This window comes from Vigna unguiculata, chromosome 9 (genome assembly GCF_037176805.1).
Source record: "Vigna unguiculata cultivar grain cowpea cultivar isolate G323 ecotype 2 chromosome 9, ASM3717680v1, whole genome shotgun sequence".
NCBI lineage: Eukaryota > Viridiplantae > Streptophyta > Magnoliopsida > Fabales > Fabaceae > Vigna > Vigna unguiculata.
In genome coordinates this window covers 36,525,473-36,545,794 of record NC_140800.1, presented here as the reverse complement: position 1 = coordinate 36,545,794, position 20,322 = coordinate 36,525,473, and the positions used below count along the sequence as shown (strand labels likewise).

The following is a 20,322-nucleotide window of genomic DNA, read 5'->3' as shown; positions in this document are numbered from 1 at the left end:
TCATTGTTCTTTAGTTGTATTACTTCTTTACTCAATTTTGGTCTAATTTGGTTTACCACTTTTAAGTATTACATTTCGGGGCTATAAAAGAAATGAATACCGTTTAAAATAAAACTTGGAGATTTTAACACAAGTCTAATATCCTGTTTCTACTACATATATATCCAGCATCTATGTCCAACTCGTGGTTGATTGAAACTTTTACGAAGTATTAAAATGGTGCTGATTTCATACATATTATTCGTATTTGGTTATTTAGTATGTTCAAAATCAACTTGTTTGTTGGATAGTGAACTTTGTGTCGCATACAAAACTAAAATTGCGATTTTATGCAGCATGTGTGAGACAAGCTCACTTGTCCGGAAAGTTTTGAATAGGGATGGTCATGGATTGGATTTTTAATTATCCAATTCATATTATTTTAGATTCAAATAATTAGATCAGATTTTCGATCCAAATTATTTTTTCAACAAAATTAGTATGAATTTTTTTAAATTCATCAGGATTGTCAGGCCTATCCAGTCCATACAAGTCGTCGGACACGATCCGTTCGAGTTGTTAGGCCGACCCAACCCAACCCAACCCATCCGGGTCTCCGGCCCTGCCTGGCCCATTCGGGTCGTCAGGTCTGCCCGGTCCATAAGGGTTGTCTAGCACAGCCCGTCTGAGTCGTCGGGCCAACTCCGCTTGTCTGGGTCATCAGGCTGGCTCAGCCTGTCCGAGTCGTCGGGCCGACTCCGCCTATCCGGGTCATCATATTCATTCGGCCAATAAGGGTTGTCAAACCTGCCTAGTTCGTACAAGTCGTCGAGCACGATCCATCTGAGTGTTCAGGCTAGCCCAGCTTAGCCCATTCGAGTTTTCAAGCACGCCTAGGCCATTCAGGTCATCAGGCTTGCTCGACTTTTTCGGGTCATCGGGCCCGAATGATTTGTCCGGTTCGTTGTGTCTTTAGGTCCGCCAAGCTCGTTTTGATCGTTGGGTCTGCCTAGCCCTTCAGGGTCATTAGGCTTGCCCTTTCCGTACAGGTCATCGAGCAAGGTCCATCTGAGTTTGAATTTAGCCTAGTCCCTATCAACCTTTAGCGTAACCCAACTAAAAATTTAAATTGAAAATTTGGATTGGATTTTTTGGATTGTCCGTATTTGAAAATCTTGATTTCGAGAATGGATATCCAATCCATAAAATATATAAAATGTAGATTAGATTGAAATCTATATCCATTAAAATGTATTTTAATTGAATTAGATTTTTAATAAATTGAATTTTAAATGGATTGGATCAGAGCAAAAGTGGATCCGATCAAGAAAATTAGATTTTTTTGCCTACCCCTAGTTTTGAAGTTAAAGTTGATGAATCCAAGCTACCTGAAATTCCAAAACAAAAAAAAAGTACATGTAAACAACTGGTTAAAAGAATTATTAAAATTTGAAATAATAAAAATGAATACCATTGTGGAATACAAGACAATAATTCATGAAAGGTGCTAATAACAAGTTTTGAAGAGTACAAAGGTTGAATTGGACTGAAAACTTAAAACCAACTTCTATATGAATAAGTTGAATTGAATGCAATGCAAATGTAAAGAATGAATCAAAACTTATAGGATTTATAGGATTAAATTGGATTTGTGGATTACTCACAAAACTTAAATGGATTAAATTGATGATTACTTGTACCATAAAAAAAGTATTTACTTTTTAAAAATGGTAAATGTCACTTTATCACAAGTGAAAAGGCATTTTTTTTGTGAAATTTTATAATGATGTCACAAATTGCGATAGAGTTTGCGACAAAATCAATGATAATTATTTCTGAAGGATTTTGTGATAAAAAATATACCATTTCTAAACATTTTGTTACCGAGTTGTTTGAATGATTTCTTAATATTTTAGTGACAGAAATTTGTTATGGAAAAATTTTGTCACTAATTTGTCTATTTTTTTAACTCGCTCTCATTCAGTCATGAGTTAATTTACTTTCATATTCACCTTTTATGTATTCCTTTTGAGGCTTATATATACAAGTCTCACTACTAGAAAACATGTAAATAATGTCTAACTTAAACCCACCCAAGAGAAGAAAACGGACGCAATTGCGTCCGTGAAGAGTTCATTTATAATGCACTCATTATATCAGGAAGCTTTCTATCATTTGTGTGGGCAGTGACAAAGGACTCAAAGTAGAGACGCTCCGGCCCACACAAGAGAAGGACTCTAATTTATTTTGACAAAAAAGTATAAATGGCTGAACTGACGTACTGAAAGCAAAATAAAGTTGGTCTAACCGATACTGCAGTGCCATATTTAAAAAAAACATAATTAGTATTTTAAGAAAGACTGAAAGCAAAATGGGTAATAAATTAATAACCAAATTAAACAGATCAAACGTAACAAAAAAATCACAAATGAAAAGTATCATAAAAATTATAGAAACAAATGAAAAGTATCATAAAAATTACAAAAACAGATGAGAAAGTAACATAAGAAATGCAAAACTTGTAGCCCTATCCTTGGTAAATCCAAAGAACTTAGACATATTACATTCAGTTGAAATTATATCAATACATTCAAGATTCAGGATCTCAAATTAATACAACATATTGCCCAAACCCAAAGTGAAAAAGAATCATGGAAGCAAAATAAAAAATCAGGATAAATAATCAGAACTTCCATACAAAAATTGGTACTAGGTTTACTAACTTCTACTCTGTGACACCAACCTTCTTAACCCGCACCTTCCACCTCACCACCCCTAGCATCATCAGTCGAAGCTTCCTCCTTCACGAATTTGAGTGAGGCTCAAATCCTCTAATGTCAACACGAGTTCCTTTCGCTTCACCAACTTTCTTCTGGCTCCACCGCTCCAAATCCTCTTGAACGCTTCCCCACTCTGCTTCAGGAGTCCGTGCGAGAACAACACAAAAATTTCGTCACCAAAGAAGGAAAGAGGTTGTTTCGGTGATGCAATGGTTGAAGAACTTTTCCTATTTGTTCAATAATGAAATATAGAGAGACCTTAGTTTGAGAAATGATGTATGTTGTGTCGGGAGAAGAGGAATAGCCAAACTTGTAATGGAAGAGAAAAAGGTTACTTAATCTTGGAAGATGAATCGGTTCTTTAATGCAACATTTATTAAATATTTAATTCATATATAAAATTACTTTAAATTTGAATATTACTTACTTTTTTATTATAGTAAACGTTTGTGGTAGCTTTACAATTTTCATTTAATATTTAAATATAAATTTTGAACTCTAAGAAGGAAAACCACAAAATTTGAGAGGGAAAAACTCTCAGTAAAGAGAAAGTAAATTAATACTTTTTATTTTTTTTCATTTACTAGGTGTGGCTTTGTGATGGCTATAATTTGTATAATTAATTTTTCTTTATTTTACTAATGTAGAGAGGTTGAAGTACATGCTACTTTAAACAACTTTTTAAAATTTTTTCATTCTTATAAGAATAAGAAAGAAAAACGTTTTTAAGTGGATTTAGTATATGCAAACTTGTAATTTATTTTAAAAAATTAAAATGTTATTCACACGTCTAAGTTTTGTCGGTTTATTTTGAATTATTAAAGAGTCAGTAGAACAAACTTTAATGGAGTCCATTTTTTCACAGACACAAATTTATGGAAACTATTAACTTGCATTCTTGTAGTATCTAATGGCGTATTTCAGTTCCATCGTCCCACTGGTTTGCTTTAGCATATAAACACGATATGAACGGTCGAAGGTAATTGGAAAAGTACCAATTTTTTTTAACACAACAACAAACCCTATAACCATAGCCAGTTATGTTCACAAGCACAACGCACCGTAGAAATGGACCCATCATAATAAAACTTCAATCAATTATTCATTAATCCAGCGAAATCCATTTCATGAGTTCATAAATCATTTCAAAAATAGGACTTTTTTTTTCCTACGGTCACTTAACTGTGAGGAAAATACTAAATTAAGTTTAGTTTTCCAATGGATAAATAGATCTATTTACCCTAACCTATACTATACTGTGGGTAATTTCAAACGAAGTCATTCTTCCTAACACAAACCAACATTGAACTCAATATTATTAATTTCTTATTAAAATGAGATATATACGTTGGTTTTTAGGAGTTTTATAAAAATTGTTTGCACAAAACTAAATTAGAATTAACTAGAACAAAAATTGTTAGGAATCAATTCCATCACAATGTAATTTGTTTATGAGAATTGATTTTTAAGTATTGATTTTCAAATAATTGATTCTCTCTTAGAGGAAAGGAATTGATTCCTTTACGAGATGGAATTATTCTCCGTAAAAGAATCGATTCCCTCAACAGTTATTTCAGGTTAGATATAATGTAGGAATAATAAAAGTCATATTTCTAATAATATTAAATTGAAAATATTATGAATTACTTTCAATTGTGAAACGACCGGTTTAGATATAACAATATTTGAATAATAATTAATGACAATTTGCGTGTACAAATTATAATAAGGCAGTATTATCTGATAACAACATGTAATAAATAATATTACAAATTTATACCACATAATAACATATCGTTAGACACAAGAGTTTACATGGTTTTTTAAAATGTCAACACAACAAAAATTTCACAAAACTAAAATGTCAATAAATGTCACATGAGTCAAGAATTTTCTTGTGTACTTTCTTTCTTGTATGTATAGTAGATAGATAATAGACAATAATAATTAGGATGACAATAATATTATTAATAATAATAATATTACTAATAATAACAATAGTAATGTTAATAATAATATTAATACTACTAATAACAAAAATATTAATATTAATAGTAATGTTAATATTAATTCAAATAATAATATTAATATTGATTACTATATTAGTATTAATAATATAAAAATGAATTTTTTTTAACTAAAATACTATTTTTTAATTAAAATACTTATAGATTTTAAAATATTTTTTAATTATTGAAATAATTTTTTATAAATTAAATTATATAAAAAATAAACATAATGTAATAAATATTAAAAATATAATAGTAATTAAATCCCTTGTCAATATAGAAAGCTAATGCAGTAAATTCATAATTTTGGAGTAGGAAAATTACACTAAAACCAACACAACAAAATGGAAGAACAATCATTAAAGCTATTTCGTCATTCGAGATTCTGATTATGCATAGTAAAACAGCAGTAAAAGGTAATGAATTTACGAAAAAGCCATCCCAACAAACAACATTTTATACATAAGCAACAGGGTATTTAAGGAATAGAAAAAAGTAAAATGACCAGAAAGCCATAAAATGTTACAGGTGCAAAACATAAAGAATGGGTATTAATGGATTTTCATAGTACTTAGTTTTCTTATAGATATAGTAGATCATTCATTACATACAATTAGCGCTTGCGCTTTAGTTGCTAAATGATAGCGTTTTTCTTATCGAGAAAGTGAATTTGAAACCTTTAACGGTTGTTGGTGTGTTATTTTTAATAATGTATATTATTTTTTATTTATTTGATTATAACATATGATGCAACGATATTTTCATGAATACGTGTCTGACATGTATTTGTATCTAATATTTTTAAATATTTTATCGATATTTATTAATAAAATATGTAAGTATAGGACATTAATATTATGATGATAATAATTTATAATTTTTTATGTTGACAATATTTAATACATGATTTTAATTTGAATTTATTCAACATCGATCATAAAGTTTTATTATATTTTTAAGTATTATTATAGTTTTTTTAATATGTATATATCATGTTATTGTATCTTATTATTTTAAAAATAAATATATTGACGACATATCGAAAATGTGTGATATTTGATAATGTATCGTATCCATAGATTATAGATTACAAGAGACATTATGTTTATGACAATGATATTATGACTTCTATTTTTTGAATTTCATCCTTTACTCCATAATATTAGTGTGAGTTATTGATTAATGTACTATTATTTTTTCCTTTGAAAGAATCAATAACTCAAAATGAAAGTAAATGAGAGTCATAATATAAGTTTTCAACTTTTTAATTGAGTCTTAGATCGTTAGATTTATTATTAATGATTTGACATGGCATTTACCTTATACTTCTGTTTAAATATCACTACATAATTTTATATTTTTTTAACTTTATAATTTTAATTTATTTTAAAAATAATTTGCATTAAATACAAGCAATCATTGAGGGAGATACTCCTCATTAATAGTTAATAATAAATCTTACGAGCCCAGTCTCAATTAAAAATATTTAATAGTTTGAGAATTCAATAAACCAAAAAGAATAAGGATTAATTGAAAATATTTAATATTTAAAAAATTCAATAAATTACCATAATTTAATAGGAATTCAAATGAAAATTTATAAATTTAACGAGACTCAAAATATAATTAAATTTTTTATTTATTATAACAACAATTTATTATGAATTATTATATATATATATATATGTATATATATATATATATATATATATACATATATATATATATATATATATTCATATATTACTAAAATAAAGTCTTATAAATTTATAATTCATATGATTTTATAATGAATAATTATTACCTGTTACTAATATAATATAATTCAAAGATTAAATTATATAATATTTATACTTTTTATACAAACTGATTCATTATCACACTATTTATTGATAAAAACATGTCAACTATAAATATTCGGGTAAAAGGGTTTTATATTAATAACATTCAATTTTTTTTTTTAAATTAGCTTTATTTTTTATTTTAAAAGTTTAAGATAATATTAATTTCTCTTTTATCAGTGACATTTTTTTTTTTGTCTATTTTTTATCGTTTTACACACTATGAAATTAAAGAAAATGATAAAATAGCATAAATTAGTTGAAATAAAGGATATCATAAAAGTTAATAATAGTTTTACCAAAAATAAAGATATCTGGGTTTTTTTTTTACAATCTTAAAAATAACTAAAAAAATAAAGAGTAATAAAGTGGAAACAAAAATTATAATTTGACAAAAAAAATTGACAAAATTGACAAAGTTGTTTTTTACACTTACATACTGCAATTTTAATTTTAAATTTTTATTATTTTTTAAAGTTTTTCACTTTGATGGTTAAAATATCATTCCCCAAGTGGAAAACATACTATATATAAAGTCGGTGCAAACAAATCATACTCACTCAATTGACAGAGACTTTTTTTAAGATAAAAAATCTAACTAAATTTAAAGTTGAGAATTTTTAATGGGTGGTCTAGAGATTAATGAAATTTGAATACAAGATGAAAAGTGAAAGACATTATGATATACATAATTACAATTAATAAGGAAGTTACAAAGGAAAAAATCTAAAAGTTGACATATGATTAAGGTTGTCAATTCCATAAATATACCTATGTTATATTAAGATACTTTATAATTATATTTATTTAATTAAATAGGATTTATATGAAAAATAACAATGAACCATATTGGAGGCAAATTAATATTCATTGGAAAATAAGAACTTGTAAACAAGTACTTACATACGTGGGAGAAAGATTAATAACATGAATTTAATACAGAGGATTTTTAAATTTAACAAACAATATCCAAATGATAACGTGTTTCTACAATTTTATCTTTGTAGTTTTCAAACTTGTATCTTTTACTTTATGTATATTCAAAGTCTAATTATATCTGTTTACAAATATTGATAATAAAATTTAATTATAATATTCATTATATATTGAGAACAATTTATTTATGAAATGAAAAATTATCATAAGATAAAAAAATAAAAAAAACACAGAGATAAATTGAGCAATGAAAAGTAGCTAGGATAGAGGCGAACCTTATCGCGGATATTATACGCGCACTCACGGACAACCCCTCTTCCATGCATTTGCATCTATTTATCTTACACTCTTTTCTTTATTTCTCTTTTGCGTTAATTATGATTTTCATTTCATTACAACATTTAAAATTTAATTTTTAATCATTCAAAAATTTACTACTGATTTGTTTATGAAGTTTTAATCCTTTATTTTAAATTATCTAACAAATTATTCAATTTTTAAATTGAAAGTATGTTAAATAATTATCAAATTATCCATATCCGCTGTTGTCTTTTCTTAAGTTTATAAAAATATGCCGAGTGTTATGAATTGTGTTAACTCCACCGTCTCATATTCCAATAAACAAAAAAAAAAAATACTAAAAATAAAATAAAAAAATATGAAAAAATATATATAAAAACAAGATTTATAGATAATTAAAAATGAAATAAGTAAATTACAAGAGAAAAAAATATATAAAGAAAAAAAAACGTTTTTTAAAATACAGAATGAAAATGACGAGAAAGCTTCTCCTTTCAATCTTAATCAGTGTCGGGAAGGTGTAAAGTGGGGAATATATAGTAAGCAACTTTTTGGGATTAGGTATAATTATCATGAAATATATTGATGTGTTGTTGGGTATAAATATTGAGACGGAGAGCATTGGTTAGCATATGATTGTTGCAGATAAAGAGAAGAGAGAATAAGATGCGTACGTTGTTGAGTAATGCAAAGCCGTATCTGCTGTTATTGGCCGTTCAATTTGGCTCCGCCGGCATGTTCATTTTCGCCATGGATGCCATGAGAAAGGGCATGAGCCATTACGTCTTCACCGTCTACCGTAATCTCATTGCCTTTCTCACTCTCTCTCCCTTTGCATTTCTTCTTGAAAGGTATCTTCCCTTAATACCAACAATCATATCTCTGCATCGCATCTTTTAATTTATCAACTTAATACCAACAATCTTCATATCTTATGCAGGAAAGTTCGGCCGAAGATGACTGTTCGTATATTTTCAGAGATTATGGCACTGGCTTTCTTCGAGTAACCATTATCTTTTACACTTACAAATATATATGAAAATGAAATTGAAGTTTGAGTTTGTTATTGAGAAGAGATGGTGTTACTTGCAGGATAATACTGGATCAGTGTTTCGCTCTCTTGGGCATGAAATTTACGTCAGCTTCTTTTCTTTCTGCTGTCATGAACTCAGCACCCTCTGTTACTTTCGTCATGGCTGTTATTCTAAAGTAAGTAGTTAACCTAATCACAGAAGCTTATATAATAAGGTAACAGTTTCATGAACACCAAAGTGAGAAATGTAGGTTCAAGCCCTAGAGGTGCAAATCTAGTATACTAATATCAATTTTTACAAAAAAGAAAGTCATAAGAGATTACTTACCATGCCATTGTTATTCTTTGGACAGATACACTTGGATTGGACCTAGTTGTGAATTCTTATTGGGACATTTAATTTAAAAAGTAATTTTTTGACAAATATTTTGTTTGACAAGTTCTTAAATAGAATAATTTTTTATTCTTTTATGAAAATTACAAAAATAAAGTAATAAAATTTTATTTTATTTTACGGGAAATGGATGTCTGTTAAAGTTTGTCGATCAAAATTTTATGGAACTATCATTTTCCTTTAATTTAAGGCTGAAATTAGTCATCAACACCTCATTAAAATAAATGGACTTTGATCAAAGTAATTCTGTAATATATATATATATATATATATATATATATATATATATATATATATATATATATATATATATATATATATATATATATATATATATCTTTTTATAAACATTTTTTATCGGTAAATAAATAATATATTAATAATAAAGCACTTGGGGTGCTTTAATTCTTTTACACAGAAAAAAAAAAACTAGTTCATCAATTACAAAACCAACAAGTAAATCATATAATTTTAACTACAAAGAACATTTCTATTTTCCTGTAAATTTTCACAAAAGATTAAGAATATTATCCGGTACATAATAAACAAAGAAAATAAATATGCAAATTTTCTTTGTTTAAATACCCTGATTTCTAATTTTGTTTTTCACTTTATTCAATTTATTACAAATTTAATGCTATGTTGTATAAAATGTTTTTCATTAAAATACTATTATTAGTATATAAAATAAGAAAAAAGATATAATTTTTTAAAGAATATTAAAAAAAAAAAACTGGGTAGACTTTAAAAAAAACACCCAAAGTCCTAATAACAACTTTATCAAGTTCATTTTGAAATTTAAACTTATTATATCCACGTGAATAAAATGTAACAACAAATAGAGCAGATTACAAGTTTATTAAAGTCAGAAATAATATTTTATATATAGGCAAGAAATAACATACGTGAACTATAAAGAGAACTATAGTAATTAAGAAAATTATGTTTTGAAAAAGTTATATTAATAAATTTTTGACAAACATGTGACAATACTTTAATAAATAAAATAAATGTTTGATATGATTTAGAAAGAGAAGAAAAATGTTTGGTATATGTTAAAAAGTAAATTTTATTAAAAATAAGTTTGTCAAAAGATTATAGTCCTAGTAATTATTACTAAATTTTCTTTTCCAAAAAATAAAGGTTTGATATGATTTAGAAAGCGAAGAAAAATGTTTGGTGTATATTTAAAAGTAAACGTTATTAAAAATAAATTTGTCAAACATCATAGTCATGGTAATTATTAGTAAATTTTCTTTCCCTAAAACCACCCTAATAAGGAACACAGAGAAAATCATTCATTCAATTTATTACTACTGAATAGATTGGAACACATGAAGATGAAGGAGACAACATGTAAAGCGAAAGTTATTGGAACAATAGTAAGTTTTGGAGGCACTTTGCTAATGGCACTGTACAAAGGTCCGGCCCTTAGTGTTATGGGATCTTCGACCACCCAACCGGAGAACGTCAACAACCCCACCACTGACCACTGGATCATAGGAACATGTTTCCTCCTTATTGGTTGTGCAGGCTTTTCTGCCTTTTACATATTACAAGTAAGTTCATGCACCACACAATACATCCAAATGAAACATATATCTATTTATTTTCCGAATGAATGATGCATACATATATATATATGTAGGTCATAACATTGAGAAAATACCCAGCAGAGATGTCCCTGGCTACTTGGGTTTGCTTTGTCGGAGCCCTTCAAAGTTCTGTCGTGGCATTCTTCGCAGAACGCCACCACCCTCATGCCTGGTCCATTGCTTGGGATACACGATTCTTTGCTCCTGCTTACGCGGTAAAAACATAGAATTCAAGCTCTTCTTATGAGTTTTCTTTTCATTAATCTCTTGGCTTAATTCTATTACAGGGAATAGTTTCATCCGGAGTTCAGTATTACATACAAGGCGTGGTGATAAAATCGATGGGCCCAGTTATTGTGACGGCTTTTAATCCTCTTCGAATGATCATCATTACCACCTTGGCCTGCATCGTCCTCTCTGAGAAACTCTACCTTGGAAGGTACTGCATAATTCAATTTTACGTGTACTCTTTTTTATCTTCTAAAATTATATTAACCTGATGTAATTAATTAATTAATCTCCCTCACTATTTTTGTGCTGATCTTGAATGATGTCAGTATCATCGGAGCAGTGGTGGTGGTTCTTGGACTGTATCTTGTTGTGTGGGGAAAATATAAAGAATGCCAGAAAAGGATAATGCCACCGTCCCATGCAAATGTTATCTCTCCACAAGATCAACGTCAGCTACCTGTCACAGCTCCAAAGAATGATAGCAATAACAAGACCTAGTTATAGTTCATGGCCATGATAAAAGAAATAAATATGTCTCATGTTTACATATGTGTAATCGTTACATTTACGTAAAGTAATATTTTCAACATATTTGAGAAAAATGAAGTAGGTGTAGGGTACAAATCACTGTAGGTGGCATGGGAGTGGAATTTATGATATAAGGCGTATAATTGTTGCAGTGATCTGATATGTTTTGGGCGAGTCACCGCATATTATATACGGAGTTTCTGGCTAAATTGGTTCCGTATTGAACTTTATAGAGTATTCGATTGGGAAAGATGTATTCGAGTTGTTGGAGATTCTGATACAAGTCTAATCGTGTATGTCGAGTTCATACATTAAGCATCCATCCACGTTCATCCCACTTGTTTATTTTGGCATAAAAAGTGGGTATGAAAGAGCAGGCTTCTTGAGAGAAGCACATTTACGTACCAAATTCTTCCCAAAAAAACTAGATGCTCAAGTACTTCTGAGCTCATGCGAGGGCACCATCACACCACACGTATTAATGGACCAATCACAATACCCTTTATTTTATTTTTCCCATCAAGTACGTGAAAACAATAACTTTTTTTCATAAATTCATCAAATTAGTTTATATATAATTAAATATACAAAAAATGTCTCATTTTATCCTCTTCACAAGTCTATTTTTATTTATAAATAAATTTAGTTAATCGATGCATAGGTGTGTAGGATCAAGAAACCATTTCTCATTAGAGTCATGAAATTATATTTTCTTAGGGCATTTTGTTGAGGATATCGATATAAAAAAATGGCTGAGCCAAAGAAATCGAAGGATATGAAGAAATTGAAGAAGTCAAGCGATAGAATATCAAGAAGTGGATTACTATGTAAAATATCGAGAAATTGTCAAGTTAAAGAAAGACAATTAAGAATAGTAAGGAGATGATAAAGAAAAAGGAAAACTCGGTTTATTAATAGAATCATTAGAAGAACAAGATCAAAGGAAAACTTACACGAATCAAAACGACATTGAATAGAAGTAATCCTTGCAAGCATTGACTTAGTGGACATAACTAATGCAAAAGTAAACGACTTTAAAGAGTTATCTTAATCATTTTGTAAATTTTTTTATATTTTTATTTTGGTTTAACTGTCAAAAAGATAGAGAAATAAAATATGTTATTTGTATATTCAAAATGGTGTGACAAATTGCATTTTCTCGTGAGTTTATATAAAGTGGTGTGACAAATTGTATTTTCTCGTCAGTTTATATTAGTTTACATTCTCCGCAGTTTTTACTTCTTTACTATATTTATTTCTTAAACAGACACCACTTTAATTCACCTTCATTTTCGGTATTCTCATTTTACATTATTGAAAGCAAGCTAAGATTGCAAGCCTTAAAATTTCAAGATTATCTTAGACTTTCTAATAAATCTATATATTTGGAAGAAGTGTACTAGTTATTAATTAATATTCACATAAATACGCAATACAGTGAATTAGATTACATATAAAATTTGTTTCAAGGATATAAATAATTTACAAATAAATTTTGTATTATCATTGAATCTTAAATTAAATATTTTGGATTGAAAACAAGTTTTCAAGCCTCAAACCAAATTCTCAGTGAACACGAATAATACCATTCAAAAAAAAAAAACTTAAGTAAATACATATTTATAGTTAGGAATTCAGGTGTGAGTCTAAGTTCCACATTGACTATAAATGAAAAACTAGAGTACTATATGAGGATAAAGACCCATAAATTTATTGCCTTATAAGGTTTTGGGTTGAAAGTGGTGTCAATGCCTTATGTAGTTGGACTCAGATCTCATTGGTGTTGTATCTTTCCACTGAAAGCACTTTGTAACCCTAACATTTACAAGCAATTTGTATTTTAGAATTTCAAATCAATATATATATAATATGTTTTTTGAACAAATGGTGTTGAATATTTTAATTATGTTCTTTTCAAAAAAATTTAATTTAAATTATAATTTAGAGGTGTCAATTTTTTTTTTTTAAATTCATTTTATCTAACTATAAAAACTTTAGAAAATTATTTTTCATTGTCTTTAATTACTGGATTCATATGAAATTATTAAGGTTTAATTGACGTAGATGCATTTTTTTCATGTTCATCACAAGTATTTCTCTTGAAAAGGAAATAATCAATTATTTTACCCATTATTATAAAATTTTCTAATATAAATTTATTACTACTCATCTATTTAAAAAACGATAAATTTATCACATTTGAATGATACACAATAGACAAATTTATCACATATAAAAAAGAAATTGTTTTATAAAAAAAGTAGAAATTGAATTTATTCAAAACAAAAATTGATTGATCCAAAATATTTCTTCACTTTTTCAATTTCACCTTGATGCAATTTTGTTTTGAAAATAACCATGCATAAAGTTTAAAAAAGAAAATAAAAAAGTTAATATAAATAATTTAATAATATACAAAAACAATTTTAAAATACATTTAAAAAATTAAATAATAAAAAATTGGAGGAGCCATGACTCCCCTATGTCACATAAGATCCGCCACTGACAGTGACGGACCTTGATAAAAAGTTTTGAAGGGGTCAAAATAATATATTCAAATTTAATATATTTAATCATTGTCATTAATATAATAAAAGTATATATAATTTAGTATTCAAATCTCCTTGTATGTTTTTCCTTAGAAAAATTGTAGTTTTGAAGTTTTATTTGATTTGGAACCCATTTTAGATAAATTTTTCTAATTTCATCTCTTCTCTTGAATATTTTGGTATTTGGGAATAAGTTCCAAAGAATTAATATGAAACTTCTCACCTGTAATTCCTTTTGAAACTTAAGGAAGGGTTATCTAATTTGAACCTTAGTATCATCCATGAAAATAGATGAAAAAGTAAATTTGTATTGTTTTCATCCTCACGAGTATCTTTCCTTTACTCACTTAAAACAAATAATCTATTATTTTATTCTTCATCTATATACCTAATTTTAAAAAAATACTAAGACTAAAAATAATTTATCAAAATCTAATAAAAAATTGAAAGACATAATTACTAAAAAAATAATATATGGTAATCAAGTCACATCTAAAGAATGTTATGAAAGAACATATATATAGTACATGTCTTTTCTTTCTTCATAAAGAAATAAATATACAAAAGATTCATAAAAGAGAAAAAAAATACTAAATATCAAACTAATATTTTTCAATCAAAAGACAATAGAGAGTTACATTTTTTATCTGAATAAGAGAATTGATGAGAAATGAAAGTTAGAAGAATGAACTTATGACTAACTTTTTATTTCTTTACTAAAAGAAATAATAAAAAAAGATATGCAAGAGTAATAAATGAATATAATATATAAAAAACCTAAAATGGAAAAAAAATATTCCAATAAATTTTATTATTTTTTTATTATATTTAATTTTATATTTTATTATCTATTAGCATTAAATATTATATTTTATAAAAAAGTTTAATTTAAAAAATTAAATAATTCTTTTTATAAAATTTAAAAAATTTTGGGGAACCATGACACACCTAAAGACCTTCTAAGATCCGCTGTTGACCACTTATCCATACCCGCTTTATTAAATATACATATAAAATATATTCATATTCATTACTCATTCATATATATATATATATATATATATATATATATATATATATATATATATTATCATTTTTATTTTTTATCCGTAATGCTACTAAACTTTTTCACGATTTCACTTTCATAATTAAAGTTGTAAAAGACCACTGATATGAGAAACAGAAATCAATAATTCACACACAAAACAAAACGAGAATAGTAGCTGGGAAAAAAATCCAGATATTTCAAATATAAATAAATCACTTTTTTTATTTTAAATGATTTTGCTTTTGAATTTCCTTTTCACCAAAGGTTGGCATATAAAGTGGGATTTTTTTTCTTAGTTAATAAGTGACAGAAGAAGTTCACATCTTTAGATTAATTTTGTCCTTTTGTAGAATGTTTTTATACGATAGATAATATTATAAACGATACCTTTTTGCCTTTCAAAATACTAACATGTTATGTATGAAAATTGTTATGTATCTCCATTTCAAATTCCCTCTTAATTACTCCATTCAATTTTCTTTCCTATCAAAACTCATTTTGGAATTGAAAAAAAAAATAGTACGAGAAGAAATAAAAACAGATATTTAACTATCAATTTTGTGTAAAAAATTACATGCATACGAATTCAATCCATAAACTAATTAGTGTCTTCCTTTTGACTGAACTAATTAATTGATTGTGTGACACTAACTTCTAATAAAGTAAAAAGAGAATTACATTCATAAATTTAAATAGAATAGTTTAGAGTGTTATCCAATATATATAAATAACAAGTTATGTATTTACTACATTATATAAATAATAAGTTATGTATTTACAATTTGCTGATGAAAAAAAAAAGTATTTACTGTTCAAACATTTAGTAAAATTTTATTTAATATAGTTTGTAAAAGTAATGTCCGGTCTTAGAATCGTTAAAGTCATACCTTTCCTGAAAAAATAAAAAATCTCCAAAGTGGTTAATACATTTCAAAAGGGCAATCAGCTAAATATAACTTTTACTTAGAGCTATCGGTTCTTTATTTTTTATAAATTTATTATGAAGTATTTGTTAACTTTGTTGATTAATAATTTAAAAAAAATAATTCATTATCAATGAATATCCTCTTTTATTAAAATTTTATTTTGTTTTAAATTTGTTGTAAGTCCTACATTAACTAAGATCAGATTATTGTATATAAACAAATGTACATCTCACTTTACAATCCAGTTTTATTGGGTTAAGTTAAACTTAAAGTTCACTCTTTATCATATATTATAGTTATTGGTCAAAGCCTATCATAAAGAAATTAATTATTTTTTGGATTTATTGTGTCACTCGTTATTAAAAAATTTGTTATTTGTTAAACTTATTATTTTATTTATTATTGGATCCTTATTAGACTATTCGTTAATGTCTATTCTCAAATTTAATATGTATATGTCTCGATTCGAAGGAAATATGTTGAAAGTCATATACCAAATGAGTTTTCAATATATAAATATATAAGTAAATATATAAATCTCACCTAACAAAATCTAGAATTTTATTTAAAGAAACCGGTATTGTTTCTTCTTAATCAAACAGAGATATAATATTACTTTCTTTGAGATTTGTGATTTCATAATTTTACTTTGATTCTCTATTTTCTTTCCTGGTCCACCATTTCAATTCCTTTGCTATTTTCGTCAACAAAGCAATAAAATATAGTTCAGTCCATTTCTATGCTTCTTTTACTTTCTTTTGGTGGTTTTTTTGCTCCCCACTACAAGATCTCTAATTTGTCACAATCAGTAACTTAATCACTTCCAATTGTCCCAAAACCACTTAAAAAATCGCCTTTCATTAATCACTAAAATGTGAATTAATGATCTATATTTGCATTTATTTTATAGCAATAAAAAATATTTTATATACTTCTGCATATAAAATGATTGGGATCAAAATACATTAATAAATATATAATAACAGTAACAACATTGACAAGCCGTGATATTTTTTATTGTTTTTTGACAAAAGTTAAAACTTTTGTATGTGTGAAAATAATAAATTAAAAATTAATTTATATGATAGCAGGTGATTTTTTTAAGGAATAATGGGGTTAAATTAGCTAATTAAATAGGTGTAAATGACAATAACGAATTGAATTTTTTTTTCAACCCATGGAGACGTTCAATATTTGTGACTACAATTAATAAATGTTTACAGTGTGACAATTGGGCTAAGCAGCGGAGCCCAATTTTGTTTTGCGTTTGTTTGGGCCACGATGATTGTACTAGGAGCGAAAATAGAATGAGAAGAAAATGAATTGGAAACTAAATACTATATGAAATTCTTAGTACATCGGAATATTCTATTTGAGCCAACCAAACTTATAACATTAAGTAAGTCCCACACTATATTAATAATTAAGGAAAAAGATTCTCTCCTTCTTTATACTATTTTTATAAAATAAATGAAAGAAATTGGGGTGGGTCTATTTGCAGTTCGGAACCCTAAAACTTCGTTATGATTAACCCAATAATGATAAATATGTAAGTTTTAAAAAGAATAAACCAACTACTAACCAATGAGAAACTTAAAGAACAGGTAATACTTAATATAATAATTGCATTATACATAAATAATTCTAATCAATTAATAAAAGGAAATTAATTGCAAAGTGAGAATTATGTAAAATTTAAGAACAAATTAAGATGTGAAACTATTTCAGCTAGGATCTGTTCCTTTCATAGAATTTAATTAATACACTCACTTGCTAATTTTTTAATTAAGAAAAAAGATGTGGTGTAGTCTCAACATGTTATCTGGTGGCATGTTATGATATGCTATGCTTAGATTATATGTAATAATATTGTATTTTAAGTGTAGAAAATTTAAATGTAAGTCTAACATATTAAATAAAAAAAATTGAGTATCCCGTACAAAAAAAATTCAAACTTATGTTAGAGGTAGAATCGATCCTTTATATGAATTGAATTTACATCTTATTGTTGTTGATCAATATTATGATACTATTTCTCAGATCAATTATTTCTTATATTATTATATGATCCATAAAACAAAACAAAAAAATCAACAATTACTAAAACTTTATTTTTAATGTGTGAACCTGGTCTATTTCATTAAGATAAAGCAACATGCTTTTTTAGTTTGGATTGTTATAACTAGAAGATTTCCTAAAATTCACATAAATATTTTTGTATTTGTGTAATCATTTAACATAGGTTTATTGCTTACCAAGCATAGACTACCTTTTAAGATGTGTAAGTATTCAATTTATATAGCTTTGTAATACTCTTTTATAAGATTATCAAGAAAACAACCTAAATACTTTTGTATTGTGTTTCGATATAATTTGAAATTCTTTTAAGGAGAATGACATGTTTGGACGAGAAAATTAAAAGAAAATTGAAATTGAAGAATTTTAATTTGATAACTAAAATAGTAGAATTTGAAATTCACTAAAAAAAAGAAGGAAATTGAAATTCTCTTAAGTTGTGGAATTGTCCATTAGTTAGGACTAAAAAAGTCTATAGATCCAAAGAATCGAGTTAAGCTGAGCAAAAGGTCGAAATGAGTCGATTCGGGGTCGAAGGTCAAGCCAAGTTGACCAGACCAAAGGTCGAGCCGGCCTGACCTGGGCCGAGTCGGGCTGGACCAAACGAAGGTCAACCCTGGGTTGGCCTGAGTCGGGTCGAAGGTCTAGTTGGGTCAGGCCGAAGATCGAGTCGAGTCGGTCTGGGCCAAAGGTCGAGCCGAGCGAACCTGGGTCAAAAGTCGATCCAAGCCCACATGGTCTGAAGGTCGAGACAAGTCAACTCGGGTCGAATGATAGAATTGAGTTTGCTTTAATATAAAATTAAGTTGTTTTATCCAAACAAGAAAATTGAAATATAAAATATTTCAATTACTCTGTCCAAACAAACTATTTAAAAAATGAAGAAAATTTAGTTGTAAATAATTTAAATACTATATATTTCAATTTCTTATAATTTTTGAAATTCCTCGTCCAAAGACAATGTTTGGATATCCAATTTATAGATTTCTAACATTTAAGATGAGTAACATCATAACTTGTACACAACATAACATTTTTTTTTTTTAACATTGTTTGATATGTAATGCTAGATCTTGACATTTTTTGAACAAACTTTTTGTATCCGTAAAAGGTTTAGAGCAACCCCAACTCTTTTACTATTAATATATTTTTTTTACCGATAAAAACATGACATACGTGAAACTACCAATTGCAAATAAATATAGAATTTTCCACATTTTTTTCTTTCCCTTTCTCACTTGTAAGATAAGTAGAGTGCTAAGAAACTTAAAATTTTCTGTATCAAATTTCCCTGAAACCTTTTTAATATATTTTTCTAAGAAAATCATATGCTCATGCTTTTGCAAGATCCAAATTCTTCGATGAAAGGAACTTGCTTCTCTCTGCTTAAACTAAGAAATTTATTGATAAAAAGAATGCTTAAATTGAGATTATGAATGTCTAGTTAAAGGTTGGAATGTTCATCATGAAATATGGGGATAGAAAATATGAACAACAACTTGTAGATAGTAGAGGCCAATCCAGAAGAAAATATTCTTTGTTCTATTCTTATTAATTAGGCATTTAACCTTTAGTTTGCTTCGTCTTCATTCCTCTAATTTAGCCTCCTAAATGTTTTGAATGAGTTAGATACTCTTCTTGAAAAACTATTCTTTGTTCTATTCTTATTAATTAGGCATTTAACCTTTAGTTTGCTTTGTCTTCATTCCTCTGATTTAGCCTCCTAAATGTTTTGAATATGAGTTATATACTCTGTTCTTGAAAAAGTAATTTACTTATAATAAAAGAAAGACAGAGATATTTTGATCGTGGAATTCTACCAATTCGAACCTAATCGCGGACCTTATACGCCAACATACATCATTAGTCCGCATAACTCTTTCATCTCGCTTTTTTCTTTTACTCTCAGGGGATCATATAAAGTGTTTTTCTAATCAAATAATAATTTATCATATTTTCTACCTTCTATCTTATTTCTATTTGTTAGATATGTAAAAAGAGTTTCATCGGAGAGAGGCAATATTAATGAGATTTGAGTCTAATAAGTCATTGACATCATTTTTAACTAAAAACTTTAAAATAATGAATTTATGGATC

At 27.2% G+C, this 20,322-nt stretch overlaps 1 protein-coding gene across 1 annotated transcript; it reads left to right on the top strand.

Moving 5' to 3' along the window:
• Window positions 1–8,433: 8,433 nt before the first annotated feature.
• Window positions 8,434–11,896, top strand: LOC114164241 (WAT1-related protein At4g08290-like). Its single transcript, XM_028048832.2, has 7 exons — window positions 8,434–8,696; window positions 8,786–8,848; window positions 8,938–9,054; window positions 10,597–10,831; window positions 10,921–11,082; window positions 11,155–11,306; window positions 11,425–11,896. Exons 1-7 carry the CDS (start codon window positions 8,512–8,514, stop codon window positions 11,594–11,596), a joined length of 1,086 nt encoding a protein of 361 aa, XP_027904633.1. The 5' UTR covers window positions 8,434–8,511; the 3' UTR covers window positions 11,597–11,896.
• The last annotated feature ends 8,426 nt before the right edge of the window (window positions 11,897–20,322 follow it).